General features: G+C 35.6%; 1 protein-coding gene across 2 annotated transcripts in view; it reads left to right on the top strand.

Annotated features, from left to right (window-relative positions):
• Positions 1 to 22,045, top strand: part of csmd2 (CUB and Sushi multiple domains 2) — a 291,911-nt gene that overhangs the window by 150,313 nt on the left and 119,553 nt on the right. For both annotated transcript variants that reach the window (XM_051873150.1, XM_051873151.1), the window contains exons 8-12: positions 619 to 706; positions 4,121 to 4,245; positions 9,736 to 9,857; positions 16,286 to 16,389; positions 17,128 to 17,240. In XM_051873150.1, the coding sequence (XP_051729110.1) occupies positions 619 to 706; positions 4,121 to 4,245; positions 9,736 to 9,857; positions 16,286 to 16,389; positions 17,128 to 17,240 (552 nt within the window). The remainder of the gene's footprint in view (positions 1 to 618; positions 707 to 4,120; positions 4,246 to 9,735; positions 9,858 to 16,285; positions 16,390 to 17,127; positions 17,241 to 22,045) is intronic.

The raw sequence follows: 22,045 nt of genomic DNA, 5'->3' as shown, positions 1-22,045 counted from the left end.
TTTATTTAAACGTATAGATTTAAAAAAAAAAAAAAAAAAAAAAAGATAAATCAACTAACCCATTTAAATATCTGAAAATCTGAGTTACACTTTGTAATTATATGAATTATCTATAGGCCTATATTTTTAATTGAATGGGATGTTATAATAGCAATAAACTGAATGCAGATTGAATGATTCCACTCAGTTTGTTTCAATTGGGTTATGATGAATAATACAAATGTTTGAAATGTACATCTAATTCATAGAATAACTCCATGACTTAATTATAATAAAATTAAATATTAAAAACACCAGCAACATGTCGCTGGGGGCAAATTTTGAGGGGGTGCATCTTGTACAGAGGATTGTGATGGAACTACATATAATATACAATTAAATAAATAGGGCTGTACATAATCTAAATAAAACTGAAATCTCTACATGGCTTAGTGCGATCAGATCAGTAAAGGCTGCAATTTAGCATATTAAATTAATTTAATAAAAGAAGTATGATCATTCTATGCATGTGCTGATATTTGATGACATGGTCAAAAGGAAAATGAAAGGTGGGGGATGTGGGCATTGTATGTTATCCTACTATTTACCAACTTTTTTCACCTTTCTTGTCTTTTGCAGTATCTCAGATGGGGGTGGCACAAGGACACAACATGTGTCCAGATCCAGGAATCCCAGAGAGGGGCAAAAGAAAAGGCTCTGATTTCAGGTGAGAAATGAGTTTATAGATTACTTATTAAAATAGTCCACTGAGAGGACACAGAGGAGAGAGAAAAGAGGTGTGCAGTTAATTTAGTGTTTGTAATGCCAGGATGATGAATAGCAAGAGATGCAGGAGGTGGGCGCCTGTTTAATTTCTCATTGGCCTTTTAATTCTCGAAGCTCAGGGAGGATATTTGATCAGCATAAACATGGGCTGTGGGCCCCCAAAGGTCAGAGCATGAGGGGGAGAGAGAGAGAGAGAGAGAGAGAGAGAGAGAGAGAGAGAGAGAAGAGAGAGAGAGAGATAGAGATGGAAAGAGAGGAAGGGTTTTCAGTTCTTCAAAACATTAATATGTCTGCTTTGTATTTATATAAAAGGCATATACAAAAGGGATATACGTTGATTAAATTAAAACGATATTTCTAAGACAACATGTTAGAGATGAAGAAAAACACTTGGAATATGTGAGACATTGGAAATGGATAGTAGTAAAATTATTTAAAATTCACTACTCTATTGATTTAATTGTGATATTCTGATAACAGAAAAAAAGGTAATAAGATGTCCATCTTGAAACATTGTGAGTTTAGCGTTTCATTCAATATATAAAGACATACATGAAGGGGACTTGAAAATGGTAGAAATGATCCGGGAAAGAAACCAAGTGAAATGTGAACCATCATTTATGATCAGAAAAGAGAACAGAGAGGCAAGGAGATTGAAAATGAGACAGAGGTCCGGACCTATTTAATTGAGTGGGGACAGAGCTATAGTAGTGTCATTTCCAGGCACAGTGCTGCTACAGAGAGGCCTGCGGTGCAAGTTAGGCTGTCAGCGTCCCCCCGCAGGGTGAATGGCAGCGCCCTAGAGGATTCTAACACAGACAAATAGGGACAATCCGTTTTACACTCACTAGCTCTCAGGGCAATCACAGCGGGGAAGTGAAAGACAATCGAACTTTTTTTACTGGAATGTTCTTGGCTCCGGCTACCTGAGTACCCCTTCATCAGCGGCTAGGTGATGGAAGCAGCACAGTGATGCATCTGGATGCGCACATCACAGTTTCCTAAAGGCTGTCCATTACCAAGACCAGACAGGACCACTGCTGCCGGATGGATAGAGGGCGTATTTATGCTGACATGCTATTTGATTTAGCCATGAACAGATACCAGCTCACATGTGAGAGGTTGGGAACTGCTGTGAAGGGCTTGAGTCGCCTGACATCAGCACTTTGCACAGTTGGAAAAGAATCCAGGGAAACAATAGAAGATAATATTGTTCTCCTTTATTTCTTTTCCAAAGGTTAAGTTGTAGACTTATAAGGCTTATTAGACTTATTATTAGGCGTTTTAGATTTATTAGGGTTATATACAGTCAAACCACATTTTTGATATTTTTGATATATTTTTACTAGTGGGTGCAGGACACTATAGTTAGTTTATGTAAGTGAGGATAGCAAAATTAAAAAAAAACTGTGACATACAGTGCCCTCCATAATTATTGGCACCCTTAGTAAATATGAGCAAAGGCAGCTGTGAAAATAAATCTGCATTGTTTATCCTTTTGATCTTTCATTCAAAAAAATCACAAAATTCTAACCTATCATTGAAGTAAAACAATTGAAAATGGGGGAAAAAGCTCATTATGAAATAAATGTTTTTCTCTAGTTCACGTTGGCCACAATTATTGGCACCCAATTATTGCAACTTCCTTTTCCCAAGATAACAGCTCTGAGTGTTCTTCTAAAATGCCTGATGAGTTTGGAGAACACCTGACAAGAGATCAGAGACCATTCCTTCATACAGAATCTCTCTAGATCCTTCAGATTCCCAGCTCCATGTTGGTGGTGCTTCTCTTCAGTTCACTCCACTCATTCTCTTTAAGGTTCAGGTCAGGGGACTGGGATGGCCATGGCAGAAGCTTCATTTTGTGCTCAGTGACACATTTTTGTGTTGGTTTTGATGTTTGTTTTGGACCATTGTCCCGATGAAAAACATTTATTTCATAATGTGAGTTTCCCCCCACATTCAATTGTTTTACTTCGATGAAAGGTTAAAATTTTGTGAATTTTTTGAATGAAAGATCAAAAGGATAAACGATGCAGATTTATTTTCACAGCTTTGCTCATATTTACTAAGGGTGCCAATATTTGTGGAGGGCACTGTATTATACTCAAAAATTCTTCATACAGTGAATAAACTGTATGAATGAATGAAATGTTCAAGGTGTCTGAATAAATTTTGGTTTGACTGTATGTAATCGGGCTGCCCTCTAATAGTCGACTAAATGTTAGTCAACAAGAAGAGGCTTAGTCAACCTAATTTTAATTAGTCGGTTAGTCGCAGGAAAAAAAAAAAAAAACACAGCAGGTCCATGTAGTAATTATATCTGGCAGAAAATCCAAACGTTCATCTTTCATTCATCGACATCAAACATGACTTATCATTTAAAACATGTAGGTAGTTTAATGTTACCACTTTAGATGGTCGCTCGCTCTAATTAATGTACTGTAAACCTAGATAAATGTGCACTATTATTAGGCGCATATCCAAGTGTTTGTGTGGAGCGTGGAAACTAAATTAGCAGAGATGAGCATCGTCAACTTCATCTTGACCGCCGACATTGACTCCGAAAACACTAGTTTGTTATTAAATTATTAAAATGTTCAGACAGTCTCCTTTCTGTTTTTTTCTTTCTATCATGTTCATAATATTTACTTTTGCCAGTGTCGCTGCAGCAAGCTTTATGCGTGTGCTTCTGCACTATATTTTAAAGGCTCATTATTATAGTATAGTATTTCTCCGTAGTGTAGAACAGTGGTATCAATGTAAGATACATTATTCTTTCTCAGCACTGAAACTCAAACCATTATTTTATGCCCCCTAGTATATATTTATGTAATTAAATTATTATCATAAACGTGCGACTAGTTGACTAATGGCTTAGACTACTAGTTAACTAGAAAAATCTTTAGTCAGGGACAGCCCTAATATGTAATGTAATTAATCTAATTCAACAATCGCACCATGCTGCAGCCAGAAATGTGTGTACAATGACTGATAAACTGCATAATTGATCTTTATCCCTGGCCTCCAATCTCCTGTGCTAGTTTCATGTCTTTCATAGGACTCTGCACTGAGTGCACTCACTTTCTTTCTCACAAAATACAATAATTTCAACTCATATCAATATTTCATGTCCATTTATTTATTTATTTGCTAAGTAGCTGTGTAATAAGTAGGATAATGTGCGGCGACTAATCATTATCACAAAATAAACTTCCACATCAGGGGCCTGATTACCCTGTTAGGATTTATTTTGCCATAATGACCGGCTGACTGTACAGAAAGTCCATAATGTAGAATTTATAGATGTATGAGTTGGTATTCTTTCAAAATAATAATCTGTTTTTTTTTGCAGGCGGGGTGCTACTGTGCACTTTTCTTGTGATGAAGGATATGAGCTTCAGGGGTCTAAAAGCATCACCTGCCTGCGAGTTACAGACAGTTATGTTGGCTGGAGCGATGACCGGCCTATCTGTAGAGGTATGTCACTTTGGAAGCGTCTGCTAAATTACATTAAATTACATTTAGCATTGCTTATTTCCTGCTTTCCACTACACTATCAAAACAAACTGGAACCTTTGTATTAAATGAACAAATTTACCTCATCCATGTGCCCTAATAAAATCTCATGCCATTTTTACAGCAACCATATTTATCACAGCAGATTTAAGCCCATTTGTTTAATAAATAGTTGAATTATTTGAAATCTCAGTGTATCTCGGCAGAGTTAAAGGGCCTTGATTAATGACCTGACAATGAAAGAGGACAATAAGGAAAAAAAAAGTGAGAGATGAGAGAGAGGAAATGGATAGGATGACAACAGATCTCTAAAGCAGATTACCTAAGGAGGAAGAGATGGTATCGCTCAGCCAGTAATCAGCTTATTTAGCCTCACCAGGCTCCGATTAATTACTTTATTGAGCCTTACTTAATTTCTGACTTTGATTGGCTAGGATAGCCTCCAGGACTTCATTCCTGCTGCAACTGTCACATCCCCAGAGAGATGCTGTCCACCATGCTGCCACCTTTGCCTTAGGCCGTAAATTGAAGTGCGAGTCTGGCATTTAGTTCTCTGGTACCAACCCCATGCATCTTAACTACATGCAGTTAAAGCCTGTCAGTGGTATGGTACCTTTAGAGAATATACAATGGGGTCCAAAACTCTGAGACAACACTGAAAAACTGATTTTAAATATATAATTTATTATAATTTAGCTTTAAAATTATTTTATTATTGATATACTGTATAAACAGACAACAATAATTATTTAAAAAAAGTGTATTAAAAAAAAAAGTTATTATAATGAATTTTACTTTTATATTATATCTAAATCTTTAAATGAACAAAAACAGACTTTTGAACCCCACTGCACAGTATGCATGTATGTTTTGTTAGTATGCCCTAATGTATTACCCAAGAGGTATGATCTACTTTTGTTATGATAAAAGTAATTTAGTTGAGATGTAATATTGAGTAAAACACTCCATTTTAAAATATTATTCAGAACATTCTGACTGTCCTACAGGATGCTAGCACAGCTTCTTTTACTGTAGCTCTACACCAACATGCTCACACATAAAGCTTTGGTTATACCTTCTCCCTTCTTCTTCATATCGATTAATTTATCCAGTGCTACTCCGCCAGCTGTGGACTATTAGTCTTTCATTAGAGTTACATATCCCTTCTCTAACACCACCAGTGGCCTTTGCCACAGTGGACCCCTCAGGCTTGACAATCTTCAGGAGAAAGTTAGTTGGACAGCTTTGTGATGAATTGCACCAGTTGCCTTTGTTTTTGATTATTTAACAATCAGTTTTTGGCACATCACTGTGAGCTTGTGGCAAGAGGGGAAAATGGACCTGGAATTGGGAAACTGTCGGAATCACCAGATGGACCAAGTTCCCTTATCAGCCCCATTACTCATGTGAAAAGGGTTGATATTTAGCTATTGCTCCCCGGAACCCTTTTCTTCATCACTTGCTCCTTTTCACAACTAATGTAGAGAATGATTATTTGTCTTGTTTCATTGATTTAACACTCTAAATGCCAGGCCATTATTCAAAAACGGCCCATTTTAATTGCATGCTTCAGGAAAATCTGAATCATAAGAATAATTAGTAATGGCGCCACAGAAAAAGCATTCATAAATCATTGTCGTTAAATACATAAATACAAGCACAAAACACTCAATAATAATAGTGTGTCCTTGAGGCTTTCTCTCTCTGTATGTGTAGAAGGGATTTTTTCATGATTTGCAGGATTTTAAAGGATCTAGGCCTCACACCAGAGATCTGTAAAATACATTTGTATCCTTTTTACTGGATATTTAGAAATAAAATCAAGCTTCAAACCTTAATAGAACCTGATATAAACCACATGAGAAATATGTTGTATTTTTATTGGATATTTAGAAATAAAATCAGTTTTCAGACCTTAACAGAATCTGAAAACACCAAATATCATGAAAAATGAGTTGTGTTTGTAGAGTCTTAGCAGTTGTTTAATGTTGATTGTAGTTTAAAGTAACTCTTTGGAATGAATCCCTGCCATTTTCAGAAATCAAAGTAAACTCCAGAATCAAAGTTTCATTCCCTCATTATGGTCTGCCATAGGCTTTACATCTGCAACTCTTGAAATGTGCATTGAGAAATCCAGGGTTTTGGAACTGTTGGCCTGAATCTAATCTGATCGAATTCAGCCTATACAAGGGGATCTTAAAGTCATTATCTTTTTGCAGCACTGCCCTTACAACTTAAATGCATCTGGACTGTTTCACAGCTGAGCCCCTGCTAATAGATATCTTCTACTAATAGCATGATTAGTACACTGATGAGCCAAAACGTTATGACCTCCTACCTAATATGCTGTTGATCTTCCGTGTGCTACCAAAACAGCGCCGACCCACTAAGGCATGGACAAGACCCCTGAAGTTGTCCTGTGGTATCTCGCATAAGACGTTAGTAGCAGAACCTTCAAGTCCTGTTGGTTGCGAGATAGGTTGCCAGGCCAACACCTTGAACTCTTCATCATGTTCCTCAAATCATCCCTGAACAATGTGCAGTGTGACAGGGTGCATTATCCTGCTGAAAGAGGCCACTTCCACCAGGGAACATTATTGTTATGAAGAGGTGTACCTGGTCTGCAACAATGTTTAGGTAGGTGGCAAAATTTACGTCCACATAAAAGGTTGGACCAAGGGTTTCCCAGAAGAACATTGCCCAGAGCATCGCACTCCCTCCTCCAGCTGTCACACAGCCGTCCACGTCGTGTAAAAGAAAACAGGTCTCATCGGACCAGGCATCCTTCTTCCACTGCTCCAAGGTCCGGTTCCGACATGTGCTTTCGATGGTGGACAGGGCTCTTCATAAGCACTCTGATTGGTCTACAGCTATACAGCCCCATACACAGCAGATTGCGATGCACTGTGTGTTGTGACACATTCCTCGCATTAACCATCATAAAGTTTAAACCACAATAGACCTTCTGTTGGCTCGGACCAGACTGGATAGCCTTCATTGTCCTTGTGGATCGATGGACCTTGGGCGCCCAACACCCTGTCGCCGGTTTGTGGTTTGTCCCTCCTCTGACCTTTTTTTGGTAAATTCTCATCACTGCTGACCGGGAGCAACCCACAAAGCCTTGCTGTTTCAGAGATACTCTGACCATAACCTTGCCATAACAAATTGGCCCTCATCAAAGTCCCTCAGAACTTTATTCTTGCCCATTTCTCCTGCATCCAACATGTTGATTAGGAGAACTGATTGTTTGCTTACCATCTAATGTACTCATACCTTAATATGTGGCCTTGTTAGGAGATGATCAAGGATATTTGCTTCACCTGTGACTGGCCATAATGTTTTGGCTCATCAGTGTATATTGGTTCATTTTTGTTTCAATCCCTGCAAACTCAAAAGATTACACTAACATTTAAGTTCCCTGGAACCACAAACTAACATTTCCAGAACTTTGCAAGGGGTTATTTTGTGTGACAACCTAATAAGAACCTATAGAATTTTTTAACTAATGGCTATTTTTGTTTTATTTTTTATAACAATTAACTTACCTTTCCACAACTTTGCAGAATAATTGCATGTGACAATCTAATAACAGTTTGGAATTTGATGTGATGGTAATTAATGCAATGGTTACTATTCAACATTCCCAGAACATTCTCAGTTGTTTTTTTTTCTTTTTTTTCTTTCTGTCATATCACTATCATATATGTTCAGCGTGTTACAGAGAGGAGAGAACCAAAATTTAATTGTTCTCTTTTTGAGAGTTAATTACACCTCAATAATTATGATTGACCAGAAAAATATAAATTAATGTGTGTTATTAGCAAACCCAAACTTTAAAGCAGAAACCTGCAGACAACACACATTATGTTGTGAAGGTGAAAATTGGGGTCAACCGGCCCTGTTGTTAATTAACTTTCCAAAGACTTTTGTTCTTTAATGTCAGCCCACCTTAAAGTGTTTGAGGAAACTTTGTGTGTGTGTGTGTGTGTGTGTGGTAGGGGAGGCCCTAAGGAGCTCACCTCAGACATAGCTCATTAAAAGCTCCAGCTGGTCCCAGACCTGCAGAAACATTCATTTAGTGCAAACACGCTGGCTGTGTCCTTCCTTCTCATTAGACATCGAGTGCTTTCATTCAAGGAGGCATTTAAAGTCCTCCTGGAGGCCACAAGAGTGTCGCAAAAGACTTTTAACTCATGGAAAAGTCACAGAAAATTCATCAGTAAGGTCATTGAACATTCAGTTCACATGCCAGTCCAATCAAAACCAACAACCCAAGATAGATTATTTCTTGTAACTTTAACAATATTCAAGTGCAAAATATTGACTGTAGCCGAGGGCTAAGCCTTCATACCTGTGCTTTTTTTAATAATGTAAGATTTTAGATTTTGTTACATTTCATCAGCCTGTAGGCCCATAAGCCAATCACAACCTTTGAAAGTGGTATGGATGGGGTATAGTTTGATAAGTGATGTCTAGAGAACCAAAAAAAAAAAACAGTTTTGGCCTGTGAGTTTGACTGTTGAACTCAACATTTGGGTATGTTCGGTGGTCTGTAGGAGTGATTACAGTGTCTGAAGTCCTGTTGCTTTTTAGGGTTGCACTGATGTTGTGGTATTGGAATCCCTGTCACTAGTTCTTTAGACATGGGATAAAACATTTCATACATTTTATATGCTAAGGTTGTTATTGTTAACTGAAACTAAGACTATTAAAACATTTCAGTTCATTGAAATAAAGCTGAAATGAAATAAAATATAAATATTAGTTGAAAAACTTCAACTAAACGAAATTAGAAATGTTGCCTTGGCAATCAACTGAAATAAGCTTAGGTTAAAACACTAAAATGATTAACTGGAAATAAATAACTAAAACTAAAACATAAATAAAAATGAATTAAACTGAAATAGTAATATAAAAAGACCATAACAAAATGACTAAAATTAGCATGAAAACTAAAAATATATAAATTCTAAATAATAAAACTAAAGTGAAAACTAAAATAATCACTACTGCAGAAAATACTCATAGAAAACAATTATTTTGTATCAAAATTTTCTATTTGATGATAATGGCATTTCATAAAATGTAGCTGAAATCACTTTGAAACCACCTTGTAGTTCAAATCCAATCTTAAACAATTATTATAAATATTTAACATTACATTATATAATGGTTTTGTTTCTGCCCATGAGAGGAACACATCTGTACCAAAATGTATTACATGTATTACATGTATTATTTTTTGTAGCTTGTTTTGTCCCATGTTTGAATTATCAGTGGCTTTTAATATAATGCAGTAACATTCTTTCTATTCTATTGTTATTGGTGCTGATATTGGCTCCTTTCTTTCCCCTCAAATCTTTCATAGATGGGATGTTCTTTCACTCTGTGAAGATTCAAACTGCATGATTGCATGATTTGCTTCAACATGCTTTGTCTCTTTTCTTTCAGCTCCTATGTGTGGTGGTCAGCTCCGTGGCCCTAGTGGCATCATCACCTCCCCGAATTTCCCAGTACAATATGACAACAATGCTAACTGTACCTGGATCATCACAGCTTCGGACCCTTCCAAGGTAAATGCTTCCAAAAGTGTTGTTGTATGATCTCTGCATGCTTCCAAAACATAGCTTCACACTTGCAATATTAGAAAAGTTCATTTGAAATGAAATAAAGACTCCACAGACTTTTTTTGCACCATTTCTGTGCTGCTTTGCTTATTTAAACTTGCATTAGCGTTCAAAAGTTTGGGGTCGTACGATTTTTATTTTTGAAAAAAGTCTCCTTACGTGGTACATACACCATGGCTGCATTTATTTGTTCAAAAACGCACAAAAAACAGTAATATTGTGAAACTTTTTTTTTAAATAATTTAAATTAACAGCTTTCTATTTTAATTTATTTTAGAATATAATTAACTAATGTGATGGCAAAGCTGGGTTTTTTTTATTTATTTTTTTTTTTTTTTTAGTACCCATTACTCTAGTCTTCAGTGTCACATGATCCTTCAGAAATCATTCTAACATGCTGATTTTGTGCTCAAGAAACTATTATTATCAATTAGGGGTGGGCGATATGAGCTAAAATTCATATCACGATATTTTTCACTGTCCAGACGATATCGATATAATATCGCGATATGAGGAAAAAAAAAAAATTGGAATCACATTTTAGTAGATCTTATCTAGGGGGTGGGAAATGGAATCTTTAGGCACCTCACGATCCGATCCAATTCCGATTCTAGGAGTCACGATCCGATTCCAAAAGGATTCTTGATACTTTTTTTTCTTATTAATTAATTTGCTTATTAATTGCTTTTAATTGCATATGGAATTATAAGTAGCTTACTTTGTAAATACAAAGTAATACAAAACAAGCGAGTAGCCTAATAAATAATAAAGAGGAACAACTAAACATTACAAGCAATAAACAAAGAGTGCTTTCAGAAATTTTTTCAGAATATTTACCTTTCAAGAGCTGTGAGTGATTTTTCACTTTCTCAGCTTTACGGTTGTTTGATTATTACTGATGCCATAGCGGGAGGTCTAATAAGCTGCATCCAGGCTATGCACAGATCTCTTTTGAAATAAAATAAGCATCTGTCCTGTCTTTAAGACATAACTGACTGTGTTTATATCAATTTCCCGTCATAAAAGCATTTTGAGAAGCAAGTACATTTAAGCACTAATCGCACACAGCCGCATGCGCGAGCGCGTTTCACAAAGCGAACGTGAGAATTTGAAATCAAAAGCAGCCTTCTGTCAGTGAATTTCATATTTTAATATATAAGCCCACAGCATTCCAAACAACATAAATGATGCCTTCGTAGAGCATTAGTAAGGAAAATAGGCCTATCGGCGGGCGAGACCACAAACTGCAAGCGTAACATCAAGCAAAGTGCGGGTTTCTCACAGCTCTCTCATACCCTGTGCGTGCAATGAATCCCGCGAATGTAATTTGCTTCAGCTTTTCCGAACTTTCCGAGCTTCACGCTCAACGTCAGTAGGAATGAATTAAAACGCTCGCTCTGCTCCGTGCCATGGACACGCACCAAGCACAAGCAGGGTCATCACGCATCGGTTAAAAACTAAGCTCATAATCAATCCAGAATCGTTGCATCGATTTTCCCCCCCCCCCACTCCTATTGTCTATTTGCACGCTTATTTGTTGCTGTTTTGTTTTTGAGTAGGCGGTTTGTGCTCTATTAATTTGGACTGTTTCAATGCTCTCTGTGTTTGATTACTAATGCCTGTGCAGTAAGGTGTTGGACACAGTAGAGGACAAAAAGTTAAATGTTCAGCCTCGACTCTGTATCATCATTACTAGTGTTAAAAGTTGTAAAGAGTACAAAATTAAACAAAACAATACAAATGCAAAATTAGAATTCATGAATATTTAATGGTATCGCAAAATCTATATCATGGCACAACATCATACCGGTAGTCACTTTCATACCGGTATAGCGCCCACCCCTATTATCATTGTTGAAAACTGTTGTGCTGCCCAGTATTTTTCTGAAAACTGTGATTCATGTTTTTCAGGATTCTTTGATGAATTTATTTGAAATATAAATTCATTAAATAACATTATAAATGTCTTCACTGTCACTTTTGAACAATTTAATAAATGCTTTTTTAATTTTAGGCTGAATCTTACTTACCCCACACTTTTAAACTGTGTATATAGAGCTACTCTTACTGGAAACTGAAAGCATTATCAAATTAACTGAAATATTAAATAAAGCCAACACACAGTGGGACAGCTTTATGAATTCTGCTAGGGAAATCTAAGTAGCTTTCTGAGTGCACAGTTTCTATGTGGGCCTGCTAATATCTGTAGTTTGCAAGGAAAAGGATACGCAGATATTGAAAAATGATGTGCAATATCTAGATATCTAAACTCAGACAAAAATGAAACATTGACTGTTATATTAAAGGAGAATGGAAGATAAAGAAAACTACATTGAGCGGCTACCGCAGGAGAGACAAAACTGTGGCGCTCTATGTCATGACTTTGGCGTCGAGTTCAAGGCCATTTTCTTACTCGCTTGCCAGATTTTCTTTATCTAGGTTCAAATAAATGGCTTTACAAATCTTTCCCCTCATCACCATGACTCAGTTGGGAGAGAAGGGGTGCAAGAGATGGAGGGCAATTGGAATGGGGTGGAGCGGCTCTATCAGTGCCCCCTGCTTCTTCTCTGCCTCCCAGTGCGCTATTTCATCCTGCGTGTAAAGGACAGTTCTGCTTCACACTGTCACGGCTGGAGAGCGGGGGACAGATGAAGATGGAACATTGCTGTTTTTTGCTCTTTACAACCGTAATGACATTCTATTTTCGTTCTGACACAATAGTACCCGGAGAAGACGTGAGGTTAGCTGTGAGACTGAGGCAGAACTGGGACCGTATGAAATGTACCTGACAATGAGCTTTTGATTTCGCTGCAGCTGGTTTGGTGCCCGAGCCAAAGACTCTCCCAGTGTGGAGAGACCCCAGCAGCTGTTAAAGCCTTTAGCTTCACAGTTAGCTAGAGTTTGACATCATTTAGCATTTGATGATGCATAATGAATATTTAAAAGTTAAGTATATAAATATTTTTTGGTGTTAAAATACACCAGTTTTAATGTGAGGAGACAACTATATATAAGTAAGCCGTTTGTAGGTTGAGTGTGAACACAGTGGCTCTGTGGTGCTGTCATAACATTGATTTGTTTGTTGGAGTGGTTAGACATTTAAACTTCTAGATCAGTCAATGAACTGAGGTTGAGATGAGACCACATGCAATTAGTTGTTTGGTGAAGGATTTTACCAGTCTGTCTGAACAATGAGAAATGCTTTAGAGGCACTTGTTGCATCTGAAATCGAATACTTCCCTACTATATAGTTTGAGAAAAACAGTATGTCAACAGAGCAGTGTGTCTGAATACATAGTATTCGAAAAACAATAGGCAAAAAGTACCTGAATGACCTACTACTTCCGCCAAGATTCTGAAGTGCACATTCGGTGGCCACAAGAGAGGATTTGTGAATGGCGGTGAAGCGATAGGTCACATGACATTGATAATATGGCGGATATGGCAGCTACTGTATTGCTATCACCAATTGGACTTTAGGAGAACTGTTGGGGTTTTTATAGATGCCAGATATTAAAGTGTTAGTTCACTTTAAAATTACTCCAAGCTTTACTCACCCTCAAGCCATCCTAGATGTATATGACTTTCTTCTTTCTGATGAACACAATCAGAGTTATATTAATAAATATCCTGACGCGTCCAACCTTTATAATGGCAGTGAACGTGGCCAACAAGTTTGAAGCTCAAGAAAGTGCATCCATCCATCACAATCGTACTCCACACGGCTCTGGGGGCTTAATAAAGGCCTTATTTATAATAAAGGCCATTATAAAGCTTGGATGCGTCAATATAGCTCTGATTGTGTTCATCAGAAAGAATAAAGTCATATACACCTAGGGTGGCTTGAGGGCGATTAAATCTTAGGGTAATATTCATTTTAAAGTGAACTAATCCTTTAAGATGTTGAAGAAACACAAGGAAATGGGACCCCTATGTAATGACATTTGGTTAACAGTGTGATATGTCTAATCAGCCAAAACGAAGTGACATCCTGAAGTTCAGGAGGAGCCGAGTCTGTAATGCCTCAGTGCCAGATTCCCCGGAGCTACAGTTAAAGATGCATTTCCAACTCAAAGATGTCCATTCTATTTATGTCAACCATGGTGCCTAATGACGAGTGCTGGAAAATGGCTGAACTTGGAACTAAAGAATGAGGGAAAACAGATAGAACTCTGCAGGGAAAAGCAGCATGTGGAACCGCACCGGGCTGAATCCCCCGCTCACAGACAAACATTAGCTCAGAGTCTAGACACTGTGTTTCTGCCTTAGATGGAGGGATCCCCAGAAGGCATAATAATAGAGAATAAGTTGTTCATGAGAAAACATGGCTGATTGCTTTTGTTGTCCTCTTCATTTTTTAATTATCAGTCTTCCTTTTGTTCTGTGCGCTATCGTCATCCAGCGGACTGGTATTATCAGCTACTCCACTTCTGCAGGGACTTCCATTTTGACAAAAAGCCTCGCTCCTCCAACAAGTCCCTCTCCCTGCTATGCAGACTTTGAGCATTATCGCTCTCAGCTGCGAGACCATATTCACCATGTCTTTTGTCTGAAAGCCTCAGTGATTTATTCGTATTCATTTATTGATGTACTCTATGCTGTTATTTGGTTTATTTGAGTTATACTCCCTCTAACATTCAATATGATTGTAATTTCTTCAGACGATTCTGAATATGCTGTGAAGGAGCTGTACTATGGTACATGCATCAGCTCAGCTTTCTGTGGTCACTGGGTTATTGAAACTGTTAATATATCTCAAGAAAAATGTTGCACTCTTCTTACACAACTATACGGGAGAGTGGGGTAAATTGTGACACTCTCATCAAAGAAAAATAAGCTAAACCTAATAAGCCAAATTATACTGCAAGATATAAACTCTAAACTGTGATTGGAAGAATGAATTTATTAAATAGTGTAATAAAAATGTGACTTCTAAAAATGTGGCCCAGCCAATCATTTGAGAATGTGAAAATCAATCAATCAATCAATCAATCAATCAATCAATCAATCAATCAATCAATCAATCAATCAATATTGTTGTTTTTATGTTGCTATTATTATTATAATTATTATTTTACTGAAGAAATAAATCTATATTTTAATAGTATTTGTAATAGTTATAATATTTGCAATAGTATTTTTATATTTGGAGACAAAAATGCTGCTTTTAATAATTCATGCATTATTTTTAGCCAAACAATTTAAATTTGATGAATATTTATTTAATGTATGACATATATCTACTTACCTGGTTAATATTACACATAAAATTTTACCCGTTATGTAGAATATTTACATTGATGCTATATATATATATATATATATATATATATATATATATATGCAGCTGTATATGAAAAGCCATTTTAAAACATGTGGTCACGTGATGTAAGTTTGTAAAGTTTGCCAGTTTAAGGTAGACAGAGTTCTGTTGGGTGAGATGGTTTTAGTATGTAGTGATTGTCATGTTTGATGCTCTGCCTCAGAGTATCAGCTTGCTGGGAGCAGCCTTTACATCATAATCACTCATTGAGTCAGCCGAGGATTGCCCCGCCCACAGCGCAGTCAGTCACGATCATACACACAGTTACCGTAATGCTACAGGACACGGTGGGATTCACCTGAGGTGGGCGGCACACTCTCCATTAAAGGGGAGAATCGAGAAAAGAACAGTTCAGAGGAGGTAAAAGAGGATGAAATCTTGTTCACTGATAGTGTGACCTATAAGAATGCTGGCACTCCACCCATGGCACTCTTTGTTGTGGAGTGTGTTTACCATAGGACAGAATGCAATTTGCATTTATATAAGCTTTTTCATTAGGAGCTGGTCTCTGAGCACTCCAAAAACATTAAGAATTTGGTGGAAATGTGGCAGCCAATTTAAAATGGGAGGCTAGACAGCGAATTTTGTTTATTTTATTCATATTTATTTTCACAGTGAAAATCTTACTTTTCTCCTTTTGTATAAGAAATTCTGCAGTCTTGTTTTCATCTGTGAGAAGAATGAGAAATATGCACCTTTAACTCTTCATTTTCATAAATCATTTTCATAAATCATTTTCATAAATCATTTCTTTGTTTTCTTCTACAACTGCAGAGAGAGTTTTTTTCTTTTCTTTTAGCTAGTGTGAGAATTATCTGAGAATTACTGATTTCAAAAATATTTCTAAACGTGAATTTTTAAGTATACTGGAATAGTATTTTCTTGTAGAACTTAAATAATCTTATATATCTAATACTATATATATATATATATATATATATATACACTTTTTTTTTTTTTTTTTTTCATGATTGGAAAATGAGAGTTGTACTGCTTCATTACTGTTCTAACTAAGTTCAGAAAGCTGACTCTGATTCATCACTGTGTGTAGGTGATCAAGCTGACTTTTGAAGAGTTTGACTTGGAGCGGGGCTACGATACTCTAACTGTGGGTGACGGCACTGTAATCGGCGATCAGCGGACAGTCTTTCATGTGTGAGTACTTTTGTTCCTCTTTTGCTTTCTTCTCCATCCTCTCTCAAACTCCTCCCAGGCTGTGTCTCCCACTCTTTAACTCTTCTCTGTGTGTGTATAAAATTCCCCCATCTTCTTTCATCTCATCGTCCTCTCTTTCTTCAGCCCCTTCATTCTCTCCTCCTCCTCTGCCATTTCTTCCTTTAGCCCCCCTCTATTTCATCTCATTTCATCACCCCTCTGAGCAGAAGTGTATGGCAAGAATACCCAGAGCTTTATTGTCAATCACAAAGAGTCTCAATGTTAGAACAAGATCACTCCTGCTGCAAAAAGCGCATCACACGTTGATGCCCCATAATGCAGATTTGCACACCAGATGCTCTGGAAACGTTGCTGAGTGTGTTGTTATTAATTGTGCTGAAATTTACGGTCTTCATAAAGTTTTATCGATGCCATTTTATGTGCGCTCTCTGGCAGGGGTGTACAAGTGCTTGTGTTCCTTTTGAATGGCCCGGTGTCCCTGGGCGCTTTCTCTCTGGTTACTCAGAGTCCCCTGATGGTCTAATGTGCTTAATTAGCAGGTCTCATAAGCCCTTATGGACCCATTCCACAGATCCCTGAAGGCTAGTGCCGGGGGAATCAGGGAACTCCCAGTGTTCCCTGAGAGGAGCCAAATGATATTTATACTTATTGAAAGTGAAGATTCACTGTTATATTATGATGTTTCATAATGTCTGTCTCACTTATTTTGATATGAAGGTTGTCTGGGACTACAACTCCAGATCTGGTGGTCAGTACCAGCCATCAGATGTGGCTCAATTTTAAAACGGACGACACGAGTGGCTCCCTGGGCTTTAAGGTTTCTTATGAAGGTAAGTAGAGGAAACTCTTTGCATTTGGGTTCAGGGCAATGTAAGGAATCATAACTAGTGCTAATAATAACAATAATAACAACAACAACAATAACAATAATAATAATAATAATAATAATAATAATGTTTTTGTTATTGTTAATATTTTTAGTATTAGCTATCTTATTGATGAGTTCTTTATTAATATTTTAGTTTAATATTTTATTTGTTTTATTATTAATATTTTAGTATTAGTTATCTTATTCATTAGTTCTTTATTATTAATAATTATAATGATGTTATTGTGTGTGGTGTTATTGTTATTAATATTTTTTTAGTATTAAAGTCACTAGTTCTTTATTAGTATTTTAGTTTTATATTTTATTTGTTTTATTAATAATATAGTTAATAATTATAATGATGTTATTGTTTATGGTGTTATTGTTATTAATATTTGGTATTAGTATTAATGTTACTAGTTCTTTATTATTGTTTTAGTTGTATATTTTATTTGTTTAAATAATAATAATAATAATTATAATTATAATGATGTTATTGCTATTATTAATATATTAGTATTAGTTATCATATTAGTTCTTTATTACTATTTTAGTTTTGTATTTTATTTGTTTTAATAATAATAATAATAATAATAATAATGTTGTTGTTAGTAATATTTTAGTATTAGTTATCTTATTGATTAGTTCTTTATTATTTTTGTTTAATGTTTTATTTTTAATAATAATAATAATGTTATTGTTTATGGTGTTATTGTTATTAATATGTATTAGTATTAAAGTTACTAGTTTTTATTATTTTAGTTGTATATTTTATTTGTTTTAATAATAATAATTATAATTATAATGATGTTATTGTTATTGTTATTATTAATATATTAGTATTAGTTATCTTATTAGTTCTTTATTACTATTTTAGTTTTATATTTTATTTGCTTTATTAATTATAATAATAATAATAATAATAATTGTTGTTATTAATAATGTTTAATACTAGTGTTTAAGTTATATTCATTGGTTTAATTCTTCATTATGTTTGTTTTATATTTTGTTTGTTTTAATAATAGTAATAATAATAATAATTATTATTGTTGTTGTTGTTTTTGTTGTTTAGAAAATGATTTGCTCAATGATTTGTACGTATTCAGGAACTTATCTTAACAACTGTGATTTAATGTGACTATATAGCATATCATATATGTATCACATTCACATATTATTTAATATTATGCAAATGAGTCGATACTAAAGTAACTGATTGACATCCCTAATTAAAACATCTGTAGATCACCTTTAACATGCCATATAGCTTTGGAAGGCTGTGACTATACATTTGATTATCATGTCAATAGAGTATGCTCAGTTGAAGCATCTTACCCTGATTGTCACTGCAGTGATGATCTTTCACTATAATAATTTTATTTTATTTATTTTTTTTCCCTTTTCTATTTCTATAACATATGTCTCCCTATGATCTGATGGGTGGGCAAGAAAATCCTTTAAATACTTATTTGTTCTCACTTTGTTCTTGATTGCATGTAATGTTCATGGTGAAGCAGACATGTTATAATGAGGTCATTGGAAGATCTCATTATAGGGTCATCTTGCACCATATGATCTCCTTTGAGCACATTTCTCATTTTTCTTCTAGCTTTCTGCTATGTGACACACTCATGGGGTATCTATCTGCTTAGAGTACAGGAACAGCGCGTCTTTTTTTAATTTCCTTTTCACTTTCTATTTCTCGCTTCACCATTATACCTTCTGCACATGTGGCGAGGGTCATCAAAGCAGCCTGTGATCATTTAACCTTGCTGGAATGAGGGCCATGGGACAGGAAGGATATCATGCAAAAGCGGCTACTAATTTTCAGTTTTCAGAGTGTATGTCTGATTGGAAACGAGAACATCAGAGCTTTCATACTGGCCCTCTTTCAGAGTTGCACCACACATGGGGGGACTTTGGCACATTTTATAAATTACAAACCAATATTTGCTGTCAGATCCACAGTAAGCCTTCAGGCTCTGGGTTTTTTATGCTTTTATCCACTGCAAAAACATAAGACGAAAGTAGAGCAGTGTTCATACCCCCCCAACATGATTAAAACAATGAGAGACACTTGATGAAGTTGAGGATTCTCTTTGAACCTCTGCCTCCCTGCCTGCAGACACGATGCACCCCTAAATTATTGCATCTAAGATTTTCAGATTTTCAAGCATAATTGTTCAGAAAGTCAATGCAGGCAATGCTGGGTTTAAGCTAGATCCATACATAAGTACATGTTATAGCAATTAATTAATTGCATTAATCAAAACTAATCACATTTATCAATATTTGCTAAGAAAATCCACCAAATAAAGGTTAATTAATTAATTAAATGGAAATTATTCAAAGACATATTAGGGGCAAATCATTAATCATTGTGGGTAAATCATTGAATATACACTACTATTCAAAAGTCTTATGCTCACCAAGGCTGCATTTGTTTGATCAAAAATGCAATAAAAACAGTGTATTGTGAAATAAATATTACAATTTTAAATAACTTTTTATACTTTATTTAAAGTGTAGTTTATTCATTTGATGGCAAAGCTGATTTTGCAGTATTCAGTGTCACATGATCTGCTCAAGAAACCGTAATGCTGCTCAAGAAATATTTATTATTATTAACATTTTTATCAATGTTGAAAACAGTTGTGATGCTCAATATCTTTGTGGAAACTGATAATTTTTGGGGGGGGATTCTTTGAAATGTTTTGTAACATTATAAATACCTTTAATGTACACTTTTAATTAATTTAATGCATCCTTGCTGAATAAATATATTAATTTCTTAAAACAAAAATCGTAATTTTTTAAACTGTGGTGTACATTACAAAAAGTGTCTTTACATTAATAAAAGTACATATAATGTTTGTTTTTTTCCATATTATTGAACATTTAATGTAATACTTATTCTGTCAGTGCTTGACAAAAATATATTTACATTTACACATGGTTACACCAAGTAAGAGGAAAGATTTTAATTAATGCATATTTTCAGTTTAGTTTTGATTCATAATCTGAATTATGTGTGTGTGATGAGCTCTGTTGTATGTCCAGTGTGTTTATATAGCCCATATTATACATATATACCAATATGAAATAGCTGACAATGGCAGCAATGCTTACCTCATCTTCCTGGCAACAGTCTGCAAAGAAGTTAGATTATGTCAAGATTTGCTGGTCAATCATAACACATACTCAGGCATGTCAGCATGTTATGTTGCTCTGAGGCTAATGGACATCTGAGCATCTTTGACACTCCATTCAGAACAGAGCATCATAACTCATGACAAACGCCCTGTTATAGTTAAACATTTATTTACGATGTGATCTCAGCCATAAAAACAAAACAAAAATGACACACAGAAAGCAGGCATGCCAGGGGCATATCCTCTTCCGCTCTACCACTAGAGGATTTACATGTTTAAAATGTCTTTCACTTTAAATTCTTATCTTCTCGCTCGTTTTTGTTGTCCTACGCATCTTCTGCATTTATATAACTCATAACTGGAGCTCCAAAGAGAAGTTGAACCATATAAATGTGCATATAAATGTTTCCATGATAATTTACTGTACAGTTGTCTTCCTGAAGTCAGTTGAGCCTCCGCAATACTGTGCAAAAATACAGTAAAAGCAGTAATATTGTGAAATATTATTTCAATGTTTTCTCTTTTAACATATTTTAAAATGTAATTTATTCCTGTGATGCCATTTTCAGCATCATTACTCCAGTCTTCAGTGTCACATGATATGCTGATTTGATGTTCAAGAAACATTTCTTATTATTATCAATGTTGAAAACAGTTGTGCTGCTTAATATTTTATATGTGCGCATGCGGATCTGCATCACAGCTTGTATTTTATGCTATCATATCAGTGTGGTTCTGCCCTGTAAATGTTTCTGGAGTGCATTTTGAGGAATTGAATTGTTATACACGCTGAGATCTGGCTGAATACAGAAGGAGCATAGCCTATTTGCCGACCCCAGGTGCATGCTGGGAAACAAAAAAAAATGAATTCTTATCTTGTATGATGTGTAAAGATGAATGGATTTATTTGCACTCGTGCCTTCCTGAGTTATTAGTAATCCTTCATTAGGAAGTCAGTGACTTCCATCTGTGTTCTCAGAGTTTAAAAAAAAAATCTAAGTGACAGATGAATAAATCATAGGAAATTTGAAATGGGTAAATAACAAATGCCGCCCCTTATGAAAGTGCACATGTCAGCTCTCAGAGACAGTTTGTTTGTCACCAAGCAGAAGACAGCTGTAACAAAGTGTTAGCTGGGACACTTAAGGAATCACGTATACAAACATTCCCACAGGGTTGACTTGCTGCGTAACATTTGTCAGCTCAGGAGACACTTTCACAATCCTGTTGCCTTAACTGGTTGATATGGCCAGAAGTAAACTCAGGGTGTAATTCCCAAGATACAGGATAGAGATTCAGTCCAGGTAGAGACCTGTCACGTGTCTGAAATCAGAAAAATTATGCTTTTTCAGACAGTATGTGGAGTTGGGAAGCATCGAGGCACATCTGAATGTTTATACATTATCATCTCTGATCTACACAAAAAAGGTTCAATTTGGTTCTGTATAGAATCCTAGGGTTGACTCAATTCGAAAGAACCCTTTCTGCCAAAAAGGTTCTATATAAATGATATAGATATGCATTAGGCTTTCATGTTTAATGGGTTATTTCAATTCTGTCTAGTGATAAAGTATGTTTATGCGCTACTTAATTCATAAAATTTAATTGAAATTAA

This window comes from Ctenopharyngodon idella, chromosome 19, assembly GCF_019924925.1.
Source record: "Ctenopharyngodon idella isolate HZGC_01 chromosome 19, HZGC01, whole genome shotgun sequence".
In the NCBI taxonomy this organism is placed as follows: Eukaryota; Metazoa; Chordata; class Actinopteri; order Cypriniformes; family Xenocyprididae; genus Ctenopharyngodon; species Ctenopharyngodon idella.
Note: the sequence above shows the minus strand (reverse complement) of the source record. Positions and strands in the feature narration are given on the sequence as shown.